The 25634-nt window shown below is 42.5% G+C and overlaps 1 protein-coding gene across 2 annotated transcripts; it reads right to left on the reverse strand.

Moving 5' to 3' along the window:
* Nucleotides 1–908: 908 nt before the first annotated feature.
* On the reverse strand, nucleotides 909–22957 carry LOC138294098 (cell division cycle-associated protein 7-like). 2 transcript variants are annotated; one of them, XM_069233324.1, is made up of 8 exons: nucleotides 22850–22957; nucleotides 19569–19877; nucleotides 13985–14065; nucleotides 9055–9225; nucleotides 8611–8754; nucleotides 8000–8149; nucleotides 2186–2322; nucleotides 909–1419 (listed from the first exon to the last, which is right to left on the reverse strand). In XM_069233324.1, exons 1-8 carry the CDS (start codon nucleotides 22871–22873, stop codon nucleotides 1383–1385), a joined length of 1053 nt encoding a protein of 350 aa, XP_069089425.1. In that variant the 5' UTR covers nucleotides 22874–22957; the 3' UTR covers nucleotides 909–1382. The 2 variants fall into 2 exon arrangements, with proteins under 2 accessions (XP_069089425.1, XP_069089424.1); XM_069233323.1 differs by having other exon boundaries at nucleotides 8611–8757.
* Nucleotides 22958–25634: the final 2677 nt, after the last annotated feature.

The raw sequence follows: 25634 nt of genomic DNA on the forward strand, positions 1-25634 counted from the left end.
CACTCCCTCCCCCAAACTACATAGGAGCATACCTCAGCAAGGAACTACTTATAAGCTGATGACATGTGTGTAAGCGTGTCAGGGTGTAATACCACCTATCCCTCCAGCTCCCCACTCTGTTGGGGTTGCAACTCCTTACCTGGAGACTTCCTCCACATCTGGGGGTCCTGCCCCCTCATAGCTACTTACTGGAAAGAAATCCTTAGTTACCTCAGAGTTGAGTTCCCACTCCCTTATTCTCCTACCACGACGCATGGTGACTGGCAACTGATGCTTACATTAGCTGCCTCTAAACAACTTATTGCGCTCTCATGGAAGTTTGGCACAGCTATTAACCCAGTGGTTCACACACCTTTGTCATGTACCTGCTGTGACACACTTGACATAGGGTGCCATTACAGACACCAAAATTACATACAATTAGCAACTGCTTTAAGCCACTTGAACATCTCTGCTTTCCCCCGACTCAAAACCCTTCAACTGTTGGACTGAAACTTCCTATGCTTGGGATAATGATACTCCGGCGCTCCAATCCACCCACAGGTCTACTCCTGGTCTTCCCAATCCGCCTCCCCCTTACTTTCCGTAGGTTTGACGGCAACCTCCATTACCTTACTGCTCATTTTATTTATTTGAGCTATCAGACAGGGTTTAGCTTGGAGTTAAAGTTTTAAATGTTGCCTGTCTTACACCATGCAGATTTAATGCTCCAAGCGCCCTCTACTGGACCTTCAAGGTCAGCTATGTGTACCTTTGGTCTCACCTCCCATAAGCTCATCTGACTGTTGTACTGAATGATTGATGCTGGTGCTCCTCAATACATTTGTAGGCTGTGTTATTTTATTTGTACAAATTTCAATAAAAAAAAAAGTATACTCCAACAATCACCAATCCAAGGAAAGACAAAGCACATTCAACACATCTTTATTAATGTGCAGCTCTAAAAATAAAACTGACAAACGTCACACTAAAAACTTCAATAAGTGCTGTAAATGCCAGTCAAGTCTAAACCAGCTGATACCACGATGTTTGCTTACCCCAGCACTAACCCAACCCACTTACTATCACCCACCCACCAAACAACCAACATTCAACAGCACCAGCTCTCAGATTCTCCAGTTTGAGGCATAATGCTAATGATGCAATGTGTGGTTTCAAACAAGCTGCAACATCCTATGGATTTCTGGATGACATCACTTTGAGCAGAGAAAATAGGTTTTGCAATTAACTGTTCAGTACCATAAATTAGTCCAACATCACCCAAAAAAAAAAAACAAAAAAAAAAAACCAAGAATAAAATTGAAAATGTTCAGCTCGTTGAGTAGACTTGAATCTTTGGGCAGCAGGTTGGTTCACGTGAAGCAAAAATGGGGATCCAGCAATTATTCGCTTTCATCAGAATCTACTTTATCCCGCAAGCTGAAAAAGAAGGATAAAAATTTGTTTCCAGAGAGTAGTTAGTCCCACACCCTTTGTGATCTACCCTCTTCTCAAGAGGAAGAGATGTGCATGCACTGCAGTTTTCCATTCTAGACCAGTTGTTCCCAACCTTTTGTGGATCCCCACTTTAGCATTACTTGAACCCGGGGTCCCCCACAGAATCATTATTGGAATCTGCCCCCCCCCCCCCCCGTCATTAGTGCAGCTGGGGACCTAATCTGTTAGTATGTCATTTTCTAATCAGTCGCGGACCCCCTGAAGGAGCTTTGCAAATCCCAGGGGTCCCCGGACCACAGGTTGGGAACCACTGTTCTAGACACAAGATGGAGAACCCATCGAATGCCGTTTTACGTTAAGTTATAGAATCTCAGGATTGGTGAAGCATGAGGATCACAGAACAAGAATGAATCACTGGCAACAGCATGCAGAAGGACCCATTAGCAACGGGTTCATAGATACTTTAAGACAAACATAATAAGCCCAGATGGTCATGTATTGGCCTCATTGTAACGGCTGAAGGAAAACATGGAACTGTGCAGGTGGCCTAGGGCCATTACGAGCCACACTCCTCCCTGCACAAAGTTCTGTTGGAGGCACTGTACAGGTCAGGTCACACAAGAAACATCTATACTTTGCCAAGTTTAAGGTAAGAGGGTGTTGTCTATCCTTGCTCTAAAGTTATGCTGTAGGGGCCCCATTATCTGCCAGTTAACCCAAAACTTAAGCTGGATATATGCAGTCTAACCTCTTCAGGTAAGAGTGAACATCCTTGAAGCCGTGGTACCGTGCCAGAGGGAAAAGTATGCCTGTGGCACAGCGGCCATCACGCTGGCGGCAAAAGCTGCAGTTACATATTCCACGACAGGGCGGGCACTGCCAATCCTGCAGAAAAAGTTTCATCAGTCCCGCACAAGCAGAAGGACAGCTCTTAACATACCGTAATACATATGCAGTTTACATATTTAATACAAGCAATTCATTTTAATTACCAAAAGGGCTGTGCATTAGCTCAATATACTGATCAAATAAAAGACCAGAACAAGCAGTTCATGACACTTTACACCCGCTTTATTATCTCTCCCCCCCCCGAAAATATTTTGCAGCCACTAAACCAAATTAAATTAAATTCTAAGCATGCTGCATGCTATTTACTGAACTCTGATCCTAAATTGCCTCTCAATTAAAGGAGTCTAGTGGTGCAATGTCTGGTATTTTCCCAGCCAGGTTGGTAAGGTCTCAACCCCTCAGACTTATTCAATCAGTGGTGCAATTCAGAAACAGTCCCCCAAAACACCTCTTAATCTTCCTACTGCCCAAGGATTGTCATACCTCCCGGCTCACCCCCTCAATGCAGTTGCTTCTTTATTTGTACCCATTAGAACTCCTATTGTTAAAGTACTAAACATGAATGGAGACATTGCCAGTACAGAGCCTCGATACCCTCCGGGAGCAGGCTTTCCCTTACTGGTGGCTACATGACCCTATCAACTAAAATCACCACTACTCTATTTTGTACTTTTAGCTGGAAGCTATAAACGTAAAGCCTTGCTGGTAGATAGCCAACATGCAAAACTAAATCACATGGAATCGGGTACACAGCCATATTCCCAATGTAAGCATTTAGCAGTAGTCTGCATACCAACACAAGATTCCTTACTTTACTTCCATTGGATGTGCAGTACTGAAAGGCCTATTTTTTGCATGAGGACCTCAAACCTTTAGACTGATGCTGCTGGTGGTTTTGACTGAAGGTCCACAGAGTCCTGCCAAGCAGGCCTCTATGCAAGTGCTCCGTTTAATCAAATGGACTTTTGTACAGAAGAAGTGTTGAGCTCACATTTGAAGGTACACTCGTGAGCAAAGAAAAAGGCAACTCTAGCATTACACAACCGAGATCAGTTTATGGGTCAAGTACATTACAGATAGTCGATTATTGAAGTTACTCGGCCTGCAGGACTAGTAAAATTTTTATGATTGAGTCCTGCAATGCCATTCAAACCAATGCAAATAGCAACTTTTTTTTTTTTTTTTTAAATAAGTAAGTCACCCCCTAAGGCAGGCCTACTAAGCCCTAAAGGAACTGTGCATACGATTAAAATTGACATGTGTTTTAACTTTACACATCCAGACAGTAAAAACCCTGCATTGCTGTTTTTACTGTGTGTGTAAAGGTCAGTTAGCCCCACTGGAGTGTGGAGTTGAACACCAATAACTTAGCAGTGCTAACTTCTAAATGGGACTGCTAAATATGGTACTTCAAGGTATTAAACAAATTGATGCATTAAACTAGAATTTTCTGCTAAAGTGGAATTTAATGCATCTATTGCCCAAATTTGAGTTGCCCATGTCTCCAGTAGCCGTTTATGGTTGCACACAAGCTGCTGTCAGACCACTTACCATCCCTACTGGGAGGCGCAAGAACCACCCTCAGGAAAAGGAACCGAGGACATGTAGAGATTAGGTGTGATCCTCTTGGCAGGAAGGGTGTGAGCCCAAGAAGGTGGGCTTCAAAGGGGAAGCTGCCTTTGAACAGCAAAGGGCAGTCAGACACAGAACGGGCTGCTCTCATTTTAGCGGGCAGGGAGAGAAGAAGTAAGTTTTTCTCAAGAGGAGTGTCACTACCTACACCCCCCCTCCCCTCCCCTTTGACCTCTGGGTTGGGCTAGGGAGGACAACACACAAAAAGGATTTGCCAAGTTGGAAGAGGCAGCACAGTGCAATCTGGACTATCCAAACGGCATACTTCAAAGAAGCCAGCAGCATGTGGGAGGTGACCTGGTAGCCACATCACTCAAGACTCATAAGCATTAATGTGGCCATGAGACCTCCGAACATAACTGTACTAGGAGCAACTGAGGACGGAATGCCCTGCTGTTTCCTTGGACCCAGCAAAGAGACTGTAGCAAACACTGTTCCTGCTGCACCCTGGACTAGCAAAGAAATGACTGCCTGTGGTGCCCTGGTTGTGGAAAAGTTGCCAACAAGCCCCATACAGAGAAGGGGATTGAGTACTCAGTCACTTAGCTGAGTCCGATACAGCCACATGGCCATGGAAGGTGTGCTTGACTTCACCTGAAGTGTATGAAGCTTCGACCCATAAGAACAAAGTCATTTCCTGCCCCAGTATTCAAGAACAAATTAGTGGCCACAAGACACGCAAGACTTGAAACAGACTGCATATCCTTGAGCATCTTCACCAGCCTGCATCCCTTGCGCCATGTACATTCCATTGACTTTAACAAAGGCTCACCAATAGGGCCTAAAACCAGACTAGAGTGCTTAAACTGAGTAGTAGCTGTTCGTATACCCCCTTTCACCCCACCCCCACACAATGACTGGCTTCCTCTGAATTAGTAACCCCCCCCCCCCCCACCTTCCCCAACTATTTAGGCGGCCACTAGCTTAAGACAGTTTAACATCTTTTCTTCTGAGAAAATTCAGAGCAGTATCAGCCAAAGCAGGTGGTTCTTGATATACCGGCCCTCCTAGGATTACAGCAGCCCTTTTCAACTTTCTTGCTATTCTTTCCTTATTTCATTTATCAGTTAGAACTCTGAAAACTCCCATTGCTTGGAAGCCCACTCTAATTTGGCGAGTTAAAAAAAAAAAAAAAAGTCTTGGGCCAATCTTGCCAACTATAGCTCTATTTTATTGCTTCCTTTTTTAGGTAAGCTGTTAGGAAAATTAAGCTTCTTATGGAGTACCTTGAGAAACAAGATTCTGGAACAATTCAATCTGGTTTTAGACCACCTCCTAGCACGGAGCCAGCTTCAGTGTGCTGGATTTATCCACAGCATTTGATAAATAGTCACATCCTGGACTACTTCATAGGCTGCAAGAGATTGGAATTTATGGGTCAGCATTTAATTGACTCGACTTCCTCTCCAATAGATCACAAACCATGAAGATGGGTGATTAGAAGTCCTGCGCCATGATGCTGAAGGGGGTGCGCGCAGGGCTTGTGCCTCAGCCCTATGCTCTTTAATATATCTGATCACTTTCTATTCAGGAAAGCTCTTAAAACAGTCTTGTTCTAACAGAGTTGCTTGTGACTGTTGGCAGAGCAGAGATACCCTTTTTTGGGGTGATTTGTGCATGTTATAAATTAACATATCCACCATAAGTGCACATATAGCTGTTTTCAAGTCACTTGTGGCCAACCATAAACCGTGCCTTGCAGTAAATTACAAAGATGTATTGCATTAGTGAAAGGTAGTGATTTATTGCCCCTTGAAAATGCACCTCTGCAATCCCCAGTGAATTTTTTGTCGTTCGGTTCTAAAGATAAAACCCACTTTTATTAATTGGTTTCAGATTCTTATTGCATTACTTCCTATTCAACTGTTTTAATACTTAATGCTTTACACTTGTTCCTTTCATGAGGCCTGACTGTTCTGAGCCACATCTACCAGGAGTGAGCCAAGGTTTTACAAACGAACAGGACCAGATATTGAATTGTACCTTTCTTACAGCGTGAGGTCGCACAACCACACCATAAACCACATTCCTCACAAGTTACACTGGAGGTCTCAGTGCAATAAGTATTTATCAAGTTTACACACTGGGTGCTCGAACAGAGATTCATGGAGCACACCTACCCGGTTTTCAACAGCAAATCTAACAGATTTCCCAGGTGCCAACTGAGCCAGTGCATCCAATTTCAGATAACGCAGCGTCCCAGGACAGACAAACTGAATTAACTAGGGGGCAGCCTAACAAGTGGAAAGGGCAGCCTAACAAGTGGAAAGGGCAGCCTAACAAGTGGAAAGGGCAGCCTAACAAGTGGAAAGGGCAGCCTAACAAGTGGAAAGGGCAGCCTAACAAGTGGAAAGGGCAGCCTAACAAGTGGAAAGGGCAGCCTAACAAGTGGAAAGGGCAGCCTAACAAGTGGAAAGGGCAGCCTAACGCAACATCTCGGTCCTACCGTGTTAATGAGTCTAGCCTGCTCTTTAAGGGGCAACAGAGATCGGCCCTGCAGGAGGAGTGACTACAGCTGCTTGCAGGAGTGTCCTTGAGGTCCCCTTCCAAGGTGGTGTTATCCTTGGGGGGGGGGGGGGGGGGGGGGGGGGGGCACAGCGCTACATGTGTTCTCACAAGCTATTACAGAAGGGCTTGCACAAGCCCTTCGGAGTCTGTGCAAGGAAAAGTAATGTGGGCCCAAGTGCTTCCCTGTAACCGTGTAGCCTCATAGGTTTGTTTCATTTCTCCGACTCATAGTTAATGCCTTCATGACTATTTTAATTTGCTTCCAGCTTTCTACACTGGTTCGGACCGTTGTACTTTAACATGTGACACCACCTTGTTTCTTGATCTGGAGCTCATGGGTCCCAACACCCCCCCCAATCCCAGAGATCGCCTTCAGCAGCCCCATCTTGAGTGTAGCATGTCATCTGGATTCACATCATGCTTCAAAATGGCTACAAGTGTGGAGTGCAGCTTCAAGTCACAGCACACACTACTCTTAGGCCACACTATAAACCAACATCAAATACATATTCAGTTTGTTACCTCCATAGTGTGGCATGGAAGGATGTGTAAGATATAAGGGTTAAAAAGGTGAAATACCAATGACTACAAATACACAAACCGTGCATTCACCAAGCAAAGTGCAATACAGGGACTCTGCTTTACAGCTACATTTAGAAGTATGTAGCAATTGCGTGTACAACAATATCTGGCTCAGCTAGCACGGCGAGCATACACAATACTACACGTCAGTGCGGCTAACTGCTAAATAACTAGCTCTGTGTCACCTGCTAAACGGCAGACTTTTGGGGCCCATTCACCATTGCTCTCTGGTGACCTCTAAAGCATCAGCCAGACATCCCCAGTTACAGCAACACTGAAGCAGCCACTGGAACAGTACTAGTACAAGCTCAACCACGCTGAAGCTTCACAGAACGGTTGCAGTCTTCCACAAAGCACCAAGCTCTGACCACTACATTTTATACCATCACTGGAGTCCTAACAGCTATAGTCCATAATCAAACACAGGGATGCTTACTCATGCACATCCAGTTAAGTACATAAAACTTCTGTACCCACATCTAGAAATGCCAGCAACTGCATCCTAAACTCCAAACAGATCTACTCAACGAAGGCTGGATCCATGCCTGAATTTAGAAACAAGAAGCTTTGTAAACAAGCTCCATTAAAATTATATTGTACATTCATTTTAACTATGTGGATACATTAAAATACGGCATGAATCAGGACTTCCTGGTATTGCACTAGACACCACTTAATGGTTAGCTCTGCCACTCTTGCAGCTCACTGCAAAAACCACAGATGTGAGGTTGTGTGCAGTCATGGTTGCCCTTGTCAATGATGCACCAAGGAATTATATGCAGTTTCAAAAAGCCAACTCTAGTATCCTTTTTCATTGTCCCAAAACGGGACTATAGGCAATATACATTAAAACTGTGTGCACATTGAACAGACTGGCGTGGCATCCAGTGTAAAGGTCATAGGCTACTGTGACCAAGTACTTCATGGAAGATTGAAAACCTTGAGGCGAGGCCCAAGTTTGTACACAAGTTAAAAGCAGTGCATTACTCACTGGATTGAGGAGAGCCTCCCGCACCTCTTCACCATACCGGTTACGCAGGCAAGGAGCGCAGAACTGACCCCGTATTCCCGGACATTCTTGGTTCCTACAATTGGTTTTGGTGTCAGTGGTCTTCTGTCTGCATTGATGGCAGGTGGACCCCTACGGACAGGAGGGACCAAAACAAGACAAAAGGGCCCAGTGAGTAACACCAAATGAGATAAGGCAGGCTTTCTACCTAGATCCATCTTGTAAGAAAAAAAGGCCAAAGTTGGACAAGGTGCTGTACAGGCAAGCCATACAGTATTACAAGAGTAGAGCACAATGGTAGGTTGCAAATATTAAATCTTCAAATAGAAGATTAGATTCCACCCATGCTGCTCTAAACTTTAAAAAAAAAAAAAAAAAACACACCTACCTGTAGTTTCCAACCACTCGTCCTAGTAAAAACTTTCCATCTGCCTCCAGTCTTAATGGATGGCTAGTGCGAACCCCCCCCCTCCCAATTAATTAGGCCCAGCTCAATAAAATATTCTAGACTTTACCCCTTTGAACAAACTACACCATGGGGCACCTTGATGGGGTGCAAGTATGCTTGGAGGACAAGGGCTGCATTTACTCACATGAACGCTGTGGTAGATTTTGTCCCGCACTGAAGACGCAATATTATCTAGCTCTTCTTGTGTAATTTCCGACACTGGCCTCACTATGTGTGGTATAGTTAGAGCATTAGTTCTAAAAGACCTTCTCTTCTTTGGTGCTTCTTCCTGCTTGAATAGAGAAACGGAAATCACTCAAGTTTCCTGAAGGACATCTTTCTATTTTCACTTTCACAAAACAGTTTCAGCACCGTCCAATCTACAAATGAACATGCATGCTAATTGTGACCAAAACCGTTGAGACTTCATAGGTTATCTATTTAAGTACATTCAACTGCTCAATTTATCAAGTACAATTTTTTGCAGTTTAGGACCAGTTTTATTTCTAAAGTTACCCTTCTAGGGAGCCTAAAAGTCCCTATTGCACTTACCCTGCCCAATGTCCCTCTTATACGTTGTAGCAATTACCTCTTTCAATAGGTCATACTCCAGACTTTTGACAAGTTGCTGTCTCCTGTCCTTTTCAGGAGAGGATGGCTCAACTCCACCCATTGATCGGGTCTGGCGCCTGCTGGCACGCTCTGGGTTCTTTCGCACTTCTTGATTGACCAATGAGGCTCTTGGTGGTCGCTTAGGTTTCTGAAACAGAAAACCATGATCACCAAGAAACATAACATTACCTCAGAAAGATTCCCAAGAGTTGTAGCCCCCTACTTATTCAGAGATTCACACAACTGCAGGAAACCAAATTATGTTCAGAGGGGACCTCCAGGCTTAGCTCAGAACAAGCTAAAATACTCCAGCAAACAAAAACACCCCACGATGAAATGCTACATAACACTATTTTGCTCTACTAGTCTAACTAGGATGATGGATCCCAGGAACTACAGCAATTCTGGATGCTTCACACCAATTAGGTGATAGGAGTTTTTCCAAGAATCCTGTGATGGACTGGTACACGGAAAGTGGGGGATCTTTCCTACATCAGGCCATTTGAATAAGTATATAATTGCATAGAAAGAGAGGTCAAGCACACGGAGACACTCTAAAGAGGACACTCTAAAGAGGACACTCTAAAGAGGACACTCTAAAGAGGACACTCTAAAGAGGACACTCTAAAGAGGATAGGGGTCGTCACTAGGTAGGACTGCCAACATACTACCAATGCTGAGAATCTAGCACAGCACCATAAACAATGAGCATTTCTACATTAATACATTCTGCTACGAGTGCATGGTCAATATGAGCTGAAAGGCATTGTTAAGTGAAATTCTGGCAGGCTCCAGAAAGACGCAAGGTATCAAAATGCGTCCAGTCACCTCACTCCTTATAATTTGATTTGCCCAACAACTCTGCAGAGTTCTGAATATGTTTAAGATACTCACTCACCCTTTCCTAGAACACAATCTAAAAAAAAATTAGAAAGTGATGACATTTAGGAACCCAGTATGGAATATGTAGTATTTATTTGGTGTCAAATGATAGGTACTGGAGCCAAATGGAAGTTGTGGACCTTATTTTGAAATGTTACATGTGCTTTGGTCAAGGGAAAATAGGAAAAGGTTATATATGTCACAAGTATAAAGTTTTCATGCCATCTTCATTAAAAGATAGGTCACATCAAGCTTAGTAGCCTAGGAGTAGGGTGAGCGATGGTGCCAACTTGCAGTAGATCGCCCCCGATGTGTACGTACGTACGTACACTAGTAAACGTTTGGAGTACTTCATATAGTACTCTCCTGGGAGAGAACCAACTTTCAGTTTAGCAGATGGGATGACCACTGAAACAGTTTTGAGGTAGTCTTTCTTTGAAGTGGCTACAAGTGCAGAAGGCGTAAGGCCTGGCGGGACTAGCAGACATGCATAAATTGACAGAAGCAAGGGAGGGTTTCATAAGTGCAAGGCTGAAAATGCATATTTCTGCTGTACGCCAGGAATGGTTTTATTAATTGCACTGCGCATCGGTCGAACCAACTGATCCACACAGACAGTTGTGAATGAAACTTGTGAATGCATACATACGGCTTTCTGAAGGAACTTAATTATGGATATTTAAGCAATCTAGGTGCAGCAAAGACGACATAAGGCTGTATTTTTTTCTAAATGTCTGTTCGGGTCTGTTATGGAATATTGTTTTTTCTCTGGATGAAATTGTTAGCTGCCCTATGCAGATCACAAATGACTAGTTTAAATAAAGGGCTTAACTGGGTTTACCAAATTAAAAATATCTATTGGCTGATACCCCAAAACTGGTCCCAGGATGCTTGCTTCTAGTACAGGGAGGACCAGGTTTGGCAGTTTAGATTGGACTGTTCCCATAGGAAGCAAGGTCAATACTGATTTGCATATGACTGGCCAAACTGGGTTGATGTGGTGAGCAAAGTAAGGCAGGATTAAACCCAGATCTGTGACTGGGGATGGGTGTTTGAGAAGTTCCAACACTCCGTCCATCATATTATTTTGTGGTGTTAAACTAGAGTGGGACAGATTGTTTTGAATTGGAGCAAAGAAGACTATTAGGTTGGATTGGAGTGGGGGAGAACTGGGATGGAGTGGAGCAGGACAGATCGTTTGGGACTGGAGGGACCAAAAAAAAAAGTGGGCCAGATTGCATAATGGATTGGAGTGGGACAGACTGTTTTAGACTGGGAGCAGGGCAGTCTGCTTCAGAGTGTGGCAGATTGTTTTGGATTGGGGTGAACTGGAGTGGGGCAGATTAGATTGGGGAGAGTGGTTAGGATTGGAGTGGGGTGGCCTGCATGATTAGGTGTTAAAACATTTCATAAATTACACATTGTCCCATGTCATTTTTTTTTAGACCAGGGCTCACAAGCAAAAACATGAGTGCAAAGGGAGAAAAAAATTGAATGGGTAAAACATGCCTTCCATCAATGCTTGTAGTGTGGCTACTCAGCTGTGAAGAGGGGGGGGGGGGGGGGGAATTGAAAGCAATGCAGCCCTCATCTGAAAAGCCACCAGGGTTCCTGGCTCTGGGCACGGTCCTTTGGCCCGCTGCCATTAAGGCCAGGGGAAGCAGTCAACTGGGGAGGGGGTAGAGGGGAGAAAGGAAAGAAGAAATAGAAGAAAAAAAAAAAAACGAGGAATGATACAAGAAAAAGGCAGCACACAAGATTAAGAGGGACAGAAATAAAAGGAAACACTTCCTGTGATGGCCACTAAACCACCAGGGATGAGTGGTTCGGGTGGAGGAGGGCCTCGAACTGGGAGTCTGGAGACTCCCAGTTCTTCCTAGCAAAGGCAGCAGCAGCAGCCAGAGGAGCTAGGGAGGGTAGCAGACACTGACCAGGAGGTCAGTGCAGCTGCCCTCAGCACTGCAGCTGCCATTAAGGAGTGGGGAGAAGGAGAAGGAATGAGTTTAAGCTGGGAGGCGGGAAAGGCCCGGCAGGACAAAACTGCAGTCAAATCTTCTGTTTGCAGGGCACTAAAAGAAAAAGAACAAAATAGTACCTCAATCATGTCGGGAGCAGCAGACGAGCACTGATCACGTTGAATTAGTCAGTGCTTGGTACCTGCTCCACTCAGAGCAACGGAAATGCTTGGCCTGCAGTGACACATGAGGTTGTAAAGTAGTGTGCCACACAAGTCAAATTGTAAGTGACAGGCCAGTGCCAAGCCCTTTACTGTAAACAGCCTCACAAGCAAGAGATATGTGCTTGTACATGCAGGCTTGGCCCTAAAAACAGAACAGTCCAATGGTCTGTTTGCATCTTTAAGTGCGTAAATGTTGTGCTCACTCCTGCCAACTAGTGAGCAGCATGAATGCTGCAAGTTTCCTTACAGGATAGTTTTTTGCTCATCTGCCTTTGTAAGAGGCAGGGAGGAAATATTGCTGTCTCCTCTTAGAAGTGGTATGTTTACATACAGTTGAATACTGTTCCAGTAGCTCCAGAGGAAATAAAGTGCCCAGATCACATTGTAGTAGTACACACAGGGTCATTGATACATACTGCTAAATTACAACGAAACAACTCTGCTCATCTAGCTTTCCAGCTCTATTAATTCAGTTTCTTCCAAGTTGTTAATTCTCCCTCACTACTGATTAAGTCAAGAGGCCAAAACTAAAACGTCGCCTACAGTCGTCGTGATAATATTAATTTAGCACAACTGGTACAGGACTAAATCTGCTGCATGCACTAAAACAGCAATGCTTCCTCACAGGAATTCCTCAGTACTGGTATTAACTATTTTGATTCAAAACCACCAATAAGATTGAGGGCAGACAAGATGTACCATTAATCAGACTAGAGACTGACCTGCAATGCTTTATGGCTTCGAGTAAGGCACCTGTGTTTGCCTTCCTTTTGAGGGAAAATCGCAGCAGTTTCCCTTCATCGAAAGGAAATCAGTAGATTATTCAAAACCTCTGCTCACAGGTGTGTGTGTGTGTGTGTTGAGAAGAAACACTGGCCGTTGCAGAAGTCCACATCAAGTCATCTTTAGAAGCCTGAAACAATTCCAATTGTGTAAATGACTTATACTGTATTTGTGGCATTTCAAACTTAGTCGGCCACCAAAGCCAGAGAAAAACTAGCCCTCAGACACTATTTTCTAGGCTTCCCACTGGTCTTCGCGCACAAGACAGTTAAACTCCATTAGGACCAGTGGCAAATAACACCAGCTTTCTTGATCTGTCTCAAGAAATATGGGTCTCGATAGTCCCATCTATAAAACTTTGATAAACAAGAATTAGGACACCAATTGTGCAAGGATCTCTTCTACCACATATCTTCACAATCTGCAAAAAGTGTGTGCAGTGACAATGCTAAGTCTGTGCAGAAACTCACTAAACAAACATGGATTTAAGACTAAGAGGCGCTGGCCCAGACGGCCAGCAACTTGGTCTCTACACAACTCTAATATCCTGTGCTAAAGTTTTAGTGTGGTCATGAAGCGTTGCACCGATTTTCCCAGGTTCCATTAAAAACCACTGATAAGTACTGTTGCAGCTGTTAAGATGGCTAAGTGTGGAAGAGAAAAGAGAATCACTTCCCACCAAGTGACACCACTACAATACTGAAAGCAAGAAAATAATCTTATATGATGTTTAAACGTTTACAGGCACAGACAAGGTATATGCAGACTACTGTGAAAGAAGCTCTCAACAAGGTAGCCTGAAACAAAAGGTCGAATAGGCTCCAATACATTCATAACAATTTTAAGACTAGCCAAACATTTCACACCTTGCTACAAGAAGCATGCAGGCTAGGTTAGATGCCAAACCGTGCACATTTAATCAGCCAGGACTAATTTGGGCATTCACTATTTATATCGAGCATTTTGAACTGCAAGTACTTGGAGTGTGAATGATATCAGAAAGAGTTAAAGTCTTCACACCAAATTGTTCACACTGTGGTACAGTGTAAGCACAAAGACTCACCTTACCACTACTTTGCAGCTCCCCATCCTTGGGAATCAGGTGCCCCGGTAGTTTTTCTAAATCCGCCATGAGTTTAGATAGCTATTAAGAACAAGAAGCAAAATTAAAAAAAGGGTAGGAAGCACAAAGGGAAGATTATCAGAAGGGAGTAGATTGCTTTCAGAATATTAAAATGAGTCATAACTCACTAACAAAAGAAATATTTAAAGTCCTGGCTAAAACTTAATACAAAAAAAAAAAAAAAAAAAAGTGGCAGTAAAAGCATTAAAGCAAAATGATGCCCACCAACATACCTCTTAAGACTATATAGAATGCCTGAAGGCTAAAGGAGGGGCAGAGGGTAACCTCTTTACACTTGAGAAAGGCTTAACGGCATTATTTAAATGAGGTTCTATCCTCTACAGGTTCATTCAAGGAAATAATTTTGTCACCAAGAGAACGCAGACTGATCTGGAAATGGCAATTTTAACTATTGCGCTGGTGGGGCAGGTCAGATTAACAAAGTACCAAGTCAGGGATGTTTGTTTTCTCATGTACTGGGTGGAACAGTTACTATTCCCTAATGTCCTTCCAGAATTAATCCGGAAACAATCCTTAATTGGTATTTTACATCACTCCAACTCTGCTCTAACTAGGACTTCATTCACAGAGATGCTAAAAAGACCTCACTATAGTTACTGCATTAACAAGATTAATTCTAACTTCAGGTGAGTGCCAATGCCATCCAGCTCATCTACATATTGATGTAGAGCATTTGATCGGGTATCTCCAATTGATTACCTAGCCCTTGGTAATCATGGTGCACCCTATTAGATTATAAACCGCAGGGTGGAGTCCAGTTCCTTATACTACCCGGCACAAGGGACATTTTTAGCTGTCCTATAAACAAGGAGACTTTTCCATGACTGTTGTGGAAACCTCATGCACATACACTTACATATTATGGTATGACAATGAATAATCTGGATACCCCACAAAGTGAATCCGCCATAGGGACATGCCCAATTAATTGGACCTGGTTGACAAACTAAACAACTGGATACTATCCAAGGATCTTATACTATCTGGTCTCCATCCGAGACCTAGTGGCCTTAAAGTTAAAGGCAAGGAACACTGGTGCACCCCTTTTACTAGGTCTGTGCCTAAATGTCCCCAACACCTCTGCACGATTCCATCTTCCTTATAGAAAAGGGAAATCTTCAAAAGGTCTGATGTAGCTTGTAGACATGACAACCTGTGGGGTCACCTCAAGATGCACACACTAATGTGAAGAGCCCACTGTAATGCCGTATTACAGTCTTCCTATGATCTGTTGGGTGTCTGTATAAAAGCGCTCCAGTTCTATTAAAGGAATACATTTAGGAGGTTTAGCCTCTCTCCCTGCTCACCCAACAGTAAATTTCAGGAAGCCTAATGAAGTCTTGCTGCACTAGAGCCTGCCTCAACAACATGTGGCATCTTCAGCAGTAAAGAAATACCTTTAGGGATTAAGGTTTACTCGCCACTTTAAGGACATTGGCAGTGGCAATCTTGTCTGTACAACACCAGAGACATTCAGGAAGCACATTTACAACTCCAACGCACTAAGAACCTCAGAAAATCTAAGTGACCACCTTGTTAGGAGAAAAAAAAAAAAAAAAGCGCTGGCTTGATACATCACTGAAGTGCCAATACTAACTTTTAGCCTATGACAAAAATAGGCAAGCAGCAAAGTGGACCCATATTCTTGGGTCTTATTAGGAACCAAGTAGACTAGCTGGGCCCAGCAGAAATTCAGCTCGTCTCGACCTGCTGCAATAAATAAATTAAGGTAAACCAAAGCTATAATAGACATTGCAATTGTGACAGCCTTGATCACTTGAGCAGTAGCAAACGATTTAGATCTGGTCTAATCCACGTATCTGGTACAATCCATATTCCACTAGTGCACCCATCCACCAGCTAGCGAGCTATGAAAGCTGTCCACTCCCATTTGATAAAATATATATGGTCTTTATATATGCTCCTATGCACCTGTCATCAAGAGGGATGGCAACCTTTGGAAACCTGGTGTGTGCTCTCCATTGCTCCTGCCCTTTAGCAAGACAGCTTGCTCCTCTTCCGCTCAATATTTGTGGACTACAATATGATGGGAATTGGAGCTCCCAAATGCCATTGTCTCTGGAACACTGTTCTGCCATATGGGCCTGATGATCCACTGAGTTTGGTAGAAGGGCAGCACTCTCCCTCCTTCATCAAGCATCTTGATTGCCCTGTCCTGCTTCTTTCTCAAGAAAAGAGTCAATGCCTTCCATTACAGAAGAGCTGAACCTCAAAAAAGTCCCAGAGGCAAACTGAGGACTAGGCAAGTCCAAGGTCCCCCAGCCACCACTAACAGGATGGCAGAGACAATATGGCTCAGGAGGCAAGGTGGTCTGTATATCTTCTGAGAGGTACACACCCCAAAATAAGTTAGGGCTCCAGTATAGATCCCAGTATTGGGGGGGGGGGGGGGGGGGGAGAAAAAAAAACAAACAAAAAAAAAACCCCACACACCTCACTACAGGGCTGAGTATGGTACTTTGCTAGGGGATCAGCGGTTCTCAGTGTTACAGGCAACAATGCCACCATAAGGAAGTTCTTGTTGGCTCTTCCTTCTGAGACAGATGTCGGTCCTTTGGAGAGGTACTGTTCGCAGTTGCCCCAGTACTATTCTGACCACATGCTAGAGCCTGCCTGTAATGGTTTTCATAATGGGTAACTGAGTACAGTAATTGCCCCATAGGCTACAGTAATGGCTCAAGCCTAGTCACTATGGCAACTTTGCTGCCGTGAGGTAAAGGTGGTTCAGGAACAGTGTGTGCCTTTTCCACCTACCTCTGAACTGGCATGAGTGGTGGGGGTACAGCATCGAGCTAGAGATTATTATTGCCCCTGGTCCCTCCTCACACTGTAGTTTCTGTATTTGGAGAAGGCATACACCCATCTTTGGCCACAGATTTAGGGGCCATATTGGCGAATTTAAGGTACCTAGTCCAGAACCAGCCTCTAGTAGTGAAGGCTAGGCAAAAGAAATACAGAAGGTGAATGTTAACTATGACAGCGGACGTGTTGCTTCTGTGGAGGTATTAGATGTCAGCATGCATTAGAATGTTCGAGACTGCATAAATTTTTATATATATATATATATATATATATATATATATATATATATATATAAAATGTTTTTGGTTGGGTTGAGGATGTGGCTTCAAAAGGGACTGCAGGCTTTCGTCTCGCACTTAACTGAATGATGCAGTTTGACCAGTACCCTCCTCCAGTCCAAGCGAAACAAGCTTTTGCAATCTCGTTTTCCACTCAATTTAGGTCGGTTGATTGGGTTTGTGGAATACAATGAATGATCTACTGTAAGCAAATTCAAAACCTACTACTACCACCACCACAAGAAATTCTCAACTACACGCCACGAGTATTCTGACGAGTTGGTGAGAGGTAGCTCCCCCACTCAACTGAAGTTCAATTCTATATAGGTCCCGAGACCCCAGTAATAGCAGTACCTAAAGTATATACTTCCCAGTAAGACAATACACAAAGGCCTAAACTAAAGCAGTTAAAGGTTTGGCATGCCAATGGACACGACCCTTTTCGTAATCTAGGGCCATCATACTTCCTCCTGTGACAGCATGTTGCACCCACTCCAATGGGGGCTTGCATTACAATATGGACTCTTGATCTCCCGATTCTGTACAGGCAGAGGATCCTGGGAGAAGGGTAACACAGGATAATACCTCTGCTTACTGACAGCTACCCTACTATTCTCATTTTAACCTAGTTTATTTGCTCTGGGGGTACTCCCAAATCACCCTCACACCATAAATCAAGAACTACCCTTCAACACAATTCATTCACCTTCTTACCATCCACTCATAACATGGTTAGTCTTCAAAATTCCCTTTAACCTCATTATGGCAGTGTCCGTATGGGACTTAGTCTACTTTCCTTGTTCTCTTCACATTCATTGTGTACCCTCTATCCTTTCCTCTTTACCCATTAGCTTCCCTGGGTCCTACTGTTTGTTGATTTAACAGTTTATATGTGGTGAAAACAAGAATAGTGAAGATTTCACACATTTCAGAAAAAAAAAAACCCTTCTAAGTGCCCATTTTTGGGAACTGTAAGCATGTTATTTGTTTTTTCCAAATCCTTTCTACACCCATAATCCGATTTAACATCTGTGTGCTTTTACCCCATGTAAAACTATTTTGTTAAATTAAGAATGAGTAACATTAGGTAATTGTTGCATCCTTTGAACAAAAAGTATCCCCAACATTTTCCAAAAAACGCTTTCTATTTAACATGTTCTTATAATTTGAATTACGAACAACCCAACTAAAATGATGTGGTCTACCTGTATCATCAGCCAAAGGACACCAGGCCTTAGACATTCTAACAGTCAGTGGGGGTGGTGGGAGGTTAAGAACCCATGTGGGAATTAGGCTGCTCCAGGTAGTCAAACCCACAATTCGGGGGTACATGATGTTGTCCACAAATGTTGCCCACTTTCGGAATGCCTAGCTTCACCATACACACCTTTCAAAAAACAGGGCCTCTCCATCCTGCCCTGTGTATGAGCAGGAGAGCGAACCCTTTTTAGATCATCTCAGACATTGTAAAGCATGAGCAAATGGGCAACTGAATAGGGCCCCACCTGCTAAGGGTCCTTTGGGAAATTTGACTCACTAGCTCGTCAGCATTTTCTTGGTCTTAAACTTTAACGTTTAAAGTAATTGTTAGACAATATAGGACTTGAATTACATTAAAGTAATAAATTCTAAGTTGCTATAAAAAGGGGCCCCAAAAGATTTCTTGCCCTACGCCCCCCAGACTCCATAGGTCAGTGAATCATGAGCCAATTGCTCAGTGAAGTCTAATGCTTGTTGTAGCAGTCTTGGATGCCCTGGTTCCATCCATGAAGATCCCAAGAGAAATATCTTGGAGTTTGAGGGAATGAATAATAGAACCAGAAACTGTTTACAAATCCCAGCAGCCTTCTGCCAACCACCTAATCTAATTAAATATTTTCTCCACGTAGACTTAAGGAATTCCCATCTTACCATCTGACTGGTCCCACTTGTGTTGGACCATTCAAATAATATTTGCTGCTTGGGGTTACTCCTCCGGAGTATCACATTCCCTCAGTCACACCTGCACGAATATTTGAAGAGCCAATTTGGGGTGGGGGTACCCAGGCCATTTTGCTTAAAAGTCACATGCATGTAGGATGGGGCAGCATGCAGTCGATCACTCCTAGTATACCAAGTAACAGGGAACTCCAATACACATCTTCACCACAATTCCATAGATACAGACAGCTCACTACAATAACAGACAGTCTACATCCAGTGTGACAGTGCTATAATATTGCCCAAGGGAAATACTGATTCATACACCAATTTAAACAGAGCTACATAATATATTGTCCAAGCTTCCCACTGAAAAAGATATGCTATTAATATTCACCAGGAAGCATAAACAACCAGTGAAGGTGATTTAACAGGAAGAGTGAAAAACAAAGAGAAACGTGAATAAGTAACAAATAGGATACCATTGCTTTGTTGGCTTGGATATTCTTCTCCCTCTTTTCAAGGAAGTTAATGTTGTTTTCTTCCTCCGAATCAGAGCTTTCAGGTGCCTTTGTTTCTATAGAAGGGATGACAGAGTTTGACTGAGGAAGTGCAATTGATCTGGGTTTCTCATCTTCATCGCTGCTACAGTGCTCAGACTTCTTTGGCACCTTGAAAACAACCCGGAGTGAATATCTTGAGTTGTTTCTGGACTCCTGCTTTGGTGCAGTCACATGGTCTTCGGCACTGGATTCAGAGAGATTCATGCTCCTAAAGTCAGGCTCTAAACACTATTAAAAAAATTACATATAAAAAATTAACATGAGAAAACTACAGTTGAAAGACCGGGTTCAGTTGATTAGTGAATGAAAAAAAATGGCTTTCAAGTATTTTCAACACATACACTTAGATAATAAGGGTTGTCTCTGCTATGATTTACTGAAAAGTTAGTTTACCAGTTGTCACCTATAAACTAGATTTTCACCCATCTCAGTTTTTGAAAAAGTGTTTTAGGTGTGACCACTCTGCGTTTTTTTCTTCTAAATTGGCATTTGACCAGCCCACAACCTATTCATAACAGAGCACCTCAGCATTAACAAATTAAATTTCGTATTCTCAATGCTTTATTCAGTCTGGGATCCTATATACCAGGCAAGTGAAGTAAAAGAAAAATCATCACTCTCCTGATCCATGTTTGAAAATGTTTTCAGCTCCACTGTCAGGTTCAATCAAGTATGTACTATATAAAACATGTTTAGATTTGATGAGTAGTTTAGATTAGTATCAAAAGCGTGTTATTTATCAGACCAAGTGTAACAAGAATTTGTAAAGCAATAGGTCTCGCATTTTTGTGAATTAGAGCTATTGGCATTGTAAATTCAGAACTGACTTTTCTTGCCATGTAAATAGGTCAACCCTGGGTCATAATTTAATTTTTTCTTGACATGTTTTGGTGGTCACCGACTGCTACAGACATCAGAAATCACAAGCCCTCAAGGAGAGATTACTACACTTCCTCACGTTGTGTACACGTGTGAACAGAAATTGGAAAATAAGGCTGGAGAAGTATGTTCTTTTTATTTTGAAATAAGAGTCTTGACTCACTTCCACATAACTATTATGTCCCGCTGACTGCTGTAGTGAAGATAGTTTTGACCATGCTTGGTGCTAGGGAAGGTGCTGATATTGGAAGATCGTAACACTATTTTAATAGTGAATACTAATTCTGAATATGGCGGACTGAAGTTGAAAGGATTGAATGGGCACCAATATTGGATGCAATTGTCACTTCTGATCAAAACATTTTTGGGGAATATGCTGGATCGATTTTGAAGAAATAGCCCTGAAGAAGTCCTCTTCTAAGGACGAAACACATTCGCTGTTTGCTTTGAATACGTGCTGCTCTAAGAAACAAACAAGAATGAAGAAAAGATTTTAATGGATGTACACTAAAGAATTGGACTTTTTTTTATACTGTTGATTGTGGTGCACCATCATTATTTGTATTGCTTTATGTTGTTTCCGTAAGTAATGCACCTTATCAACAGGTGTTGGTACGAGTGCCGGTATTATAAAAAAGTTTGTGTAAAATATGATTTGATCTCTTATTTTAAATTTCTAATATGTTAGAAGGACTAAGGGTCAGGTGCATCAAGCGATAGCCTGCTGCCAACTTTTAGGATAATATTAACACTAAAATATAGTCAAAACAAATGTTAGGAACAGAATGCTGCAATAAAACACAGGTGTCTATCAGCCTAAAACACCCACAGTGAAAGGGGAGCACCAAAGAAATAACAAAAATAGTCCTTCACAGCAACAGATAAAGAAAACCAAAGTGGAATACAGTAGTTGGTAACTGCTCTGAAACAGAAAAAGGTAGACTTGACCACTAGTTTTGTTTTTTTTATTAAAAAGGACACTGCAACCAACAAATGAAATTGCTTTAAACCATAAGAAGTATACTAAAAGTACACACAAGGCTGAACGCTTACACTCAACCTAAGAAAGATTTGATGCATCTAATGTCTTATGACTGCATGAAGATAACACCATAGGTGGAATAAAATAGCCCTTATATTCTTGTGGCTGTTTAATTACATTGGAGCGAGCTTACAGGCTGCATTTTACAGAATTCTCCTTTTGTCAGGCCACAAAAAGGTTTATAAATTATGCACCTTACAAAGTAAGCTTTTATTCAGCAATTCTGGGGAAAACCAGGTACAGAGCCGGGCAAGAGGCTAACAGATCACATAAGCTCCTAATGTATTGTAAGCAATAAGCAAATAAAGTCATTATTACTCTACATGAGCTACATCCAGGCCTAACCTCTACTAAACTACCAGTCAGATCATCTTCCGAAGACCCCAAAAATGTCCTGATGTATTCGTCATTAGCCATCCATGGAAACATCTGAAGTCTCACTGTCAAAACTTTCTGTGGAAGAGTTTGCTTATCAAGAATACAATACTGAAATATTACTCTCGAATGTAGTCAGAAGGCAATAAAAAAAAAAAAAAATATATATATATATATATTTGTATGCACTGATGGTCCTACTTAATACACAGACTGACTAGCAGGTGCTGGTTGCAGCTGCTTATGCTGGGTCTCCTAAAGTCCGACTCCAGTCAGTTGGACTGGGAAACTCACGAATGCCAAGTCCGAGTACATTTTTTATAACAACGAAATCCATACAGAGGAGGGATAGTGACTATGCCTTATTTTTCCATTATAGACATAAAATAAGTTGTTTTAGTTACTCAAATCACGTGGACCAGATTTAGAGCACGGCATTGAACAATAAGAAGTTAACATGACACAGTAATTGGTAGGTCGCTACAATGGATGCTAAAAGACTATATAAAAAACGTATGAAGTTAAGCCAAAACATTATTAAAGCAATATATAACACCGTTTCTTGTAAACATGGTGAACGTCACCTGTAAAAGGAAAGGGTCTTTAAAATCCCATTTCCAGGTCTGCTTTGTAGCTTTTAACAAATTGGGCCATGGTCAACATTCGACAAAAATCAGTCAAGAAAAAGTAGTCCCTGAATTTTAAAGTCAATTTAGAAACACTGTAATCGAGAAACGAAATTAAAAATGGAGAGCTCCAAAACCTGGTACAAAAACCACACACGGCATTACTTAATGCAAAGTAACTGCATCAGCAGCTTTTCGTTTGTCGCCAAACGCAATTTAACCTCTAGCTAAAAGTACTTTTGCAAAGAAAGGCAAAAACCTGCAGTGAACCCACACACCTTCGCTTGCACGACTGGCCCCATTTCGAAATTCGTACTTGTTCTCGCAGGATACCGGTGGGGAACTCGCAAGCTCGTTTTTATACCTAAGCAGGTGACGTCAGGAGCCTCAGCGGAAGACGCACGCGCGCGAGCACTCAGATTACCTGTTTCGGAATTTAAATGGCGGACACAGAAAGTTTTTCGGCGTGGATCCCGCGTAACCCTAAAAGAGATAGGCCGAAAATAGTTGGAAACTAAATTGCCCCGCCCCCGCGTTAGAAGGAGGGCTGCTATTGGTGGATAATCCGATACTGCCGCCTTTGTGATGATTGACAACCTAAATAATCGCGCTGAAGCTGAGGTATGTGGCGGGATAGCAGCGTGAAAATTTCGACTGTTTGTAGTGACCTTATATAGGTTGGTTTTGTGTTCTTGTTATAACGAAATTACGTTGTGCGGGAAGTACCTGGGTAGAGAGAGTAATGCTGAGCAGGAGGGAGTCCACCAGGGTCGGACTGGCCTTACTGTTTTATTTTCCCCGATGTTAAAACGAGCGATGGCTTCACTGAGCTCCTATCCATTCGGTTTCCCTACTTTAAAAAACATTCATACAGGGTGTCTGTACAAGTTCAGATTTCCCCGTGCTTGCAAAGTGGGTCGCTTTTTTAGCTGTCTAATTCACCAATTGCGGTTACGTTTATTTTCGTGCCCGGGGCTATTTTGGCCCCAGTATGACCCTGGAAACCATAGATGTGTGAGGGGGGCGTGCAGTATATTAGGGGCATAAGTGGGTATCCAATAGAGACGCGTGCAGCAACCAAAATGCGAGGAGCGAAACAAAAGAGACGGCGAGAAAACCGGAGGACGAAAAGGAAAAGTAGCAACATGGTAAAGGAACATTCTAAGTAAAAACAGACAAACAGAAATCTCTAGTATTAAAGCACTGTACGTGAGAAGTTGATATTTTTAGTTGTACCCTGGAATTTGCAGTGTTTATTTAATTATAAAAGGGGATAAAAGTCAGAATACTCCAACAGTCTATGCTGGAATCATGAATACATGAAAGCGGACACAACAGTGACGGAAGGAAAAACATGGTGACAGTATGGTGGAAGAAGTCAACAGTAATATGGGAGAGAACATTAGGAGGGAAATTATAGAAAAGGCAAATGGAAGAAATGTAATGTAAAGGAAATTTAAGTAGAGAAGCGGGGACAGCGGGGACAAGGGGGCCAGATGAAGCATGCAATGAATGTTATAAAAACAAGGCAGAACGAAGAAAAGGCATTAGGACACCAAACTTTCTTAGGTGTACAAATGTTTAGTTCTTTTTCATGCAGGCTACTTGGTCAAAAGCAATATATGTGGACATTGAAGGGTGTTTGCCATTTTAAAGTACTTGGTTATCCAACTCGTTTTTTATTGCTTCTGTTTGTTCTTGGTACCCAGTCAGTCAAAACCTACATCAATTCAGCTACATTTGGGTTAAACTGTACCCTGAAAACAGTATAGCTTTTTCTGGCCATCATTGTAAGCATGTTTTTTTGTGTGTAGCCTTTATTGCATAATTAATAAAAATCGTTGCAGTCAGCAATATTCATAAAAGGGTACAAATAGTAAGCCAGAAACGACCAACAGGATTTCTAACTCACACAGAGTAAAAACAATGGTACCTAGCTGAAGTATTGGAATCCCACTTAAATAAGAATATGTGTTTTACCACGGAGGTGATTACATGAACTGTCCTCTCAAACGCCATTCCTTCCATAATGTTCTGCATCTAGGCTGTACGTGATAATAACATTAAAAAAGATGTTTAATCATGAGTTAGATATCTCCCTCAGCTTTCATAGTTAGCACACGCTTTAAAAGGGGTTCTGCTTTTAATATGAATTTTGCTACACACGCCATGTGCTGAGGTGTCAGGCCTTTGAGGCAAAATAGGATAGCTTGTCAGCATGATCTGATGCAGTTTGAGATTAACATATTTTTGAGGTACAGTTTACCCCAGGGTGACAGTGCAGGGTTTATGCATAGAAGGTGCAAGAAGTCTTCCTGATGGTATGCACATGACCTTCATTTCCTGTTTTGTGAGCGTTTGATCCATTTTGGAAGCGCGTCCAGTGAGGGGAGTAGACCAAACCTGGCGTGAAGCACCTTTATTTTTAGAAATTTATTTAGTGTTTCTCCCATGTGTGGCTGTGCTGTTGGCACCATGTACGTGTTGATAGTCATCCACGAGTGAGAGCGTAACCTGAACTTGTCTTTGTTCTTTCTCCACGATAGCTGTTTGAGTTGCTTATTTATTAGTTGCTTAAATGATTTATGAGGTAAGGTCTTTTACCATAGATGTAGTTGCTTGATTGCTAATGCGATTTTGTCAGACCATGAATTTGAGTCATCTGGTGAGTTCAGGCCTGTTTCCTCCCAAATTAGTGCCTTTAGTGTGTTTGGGGGCGCCTCTTAGTAGTGAGGCATATTTGAGTATAGCTTAATTCTGTACCAGGGCTTGGTCTTGCAGCCCAAATTCCAGTCTGATTTGTGCCGATGAGGAGCTGTGTGGTAGGCGGAAAAGAAATCAGAAACCTTTACTCTGGGAGATGTTCAAGAAAGTATTAAACTTGCCAGGATACATTTCTAAACCGTATATCAGGGAGGGCAAGAACTTTGCCTTAATCACCGCGAGTAGTGGGCTCCATGTTTGACTTTGCATATTCGTGGATAGATATTGAAGGGCTGCTCGTTGTGATGCCACTCTGGCTTTCAGGGTGTTTAGATGCAAGCAGTAAGACCACAGTTCCTG

Source organism: Pleurodeles waltl, chromosome 4_2 (assembly GCF_031143425.1).
Source record: "Pleurodeles waltl isolate 20211129_DDA chromosome 4_2, aPleWal1.hap1.20221129, whole genome shotgun sequence".
NCBI classification, from domain to species: Eukaryota; Metazoa; Chordata; class Amphibia; order Caudata; family Salamandridae; genus Pleurodeles; species Pleurodeles waltl.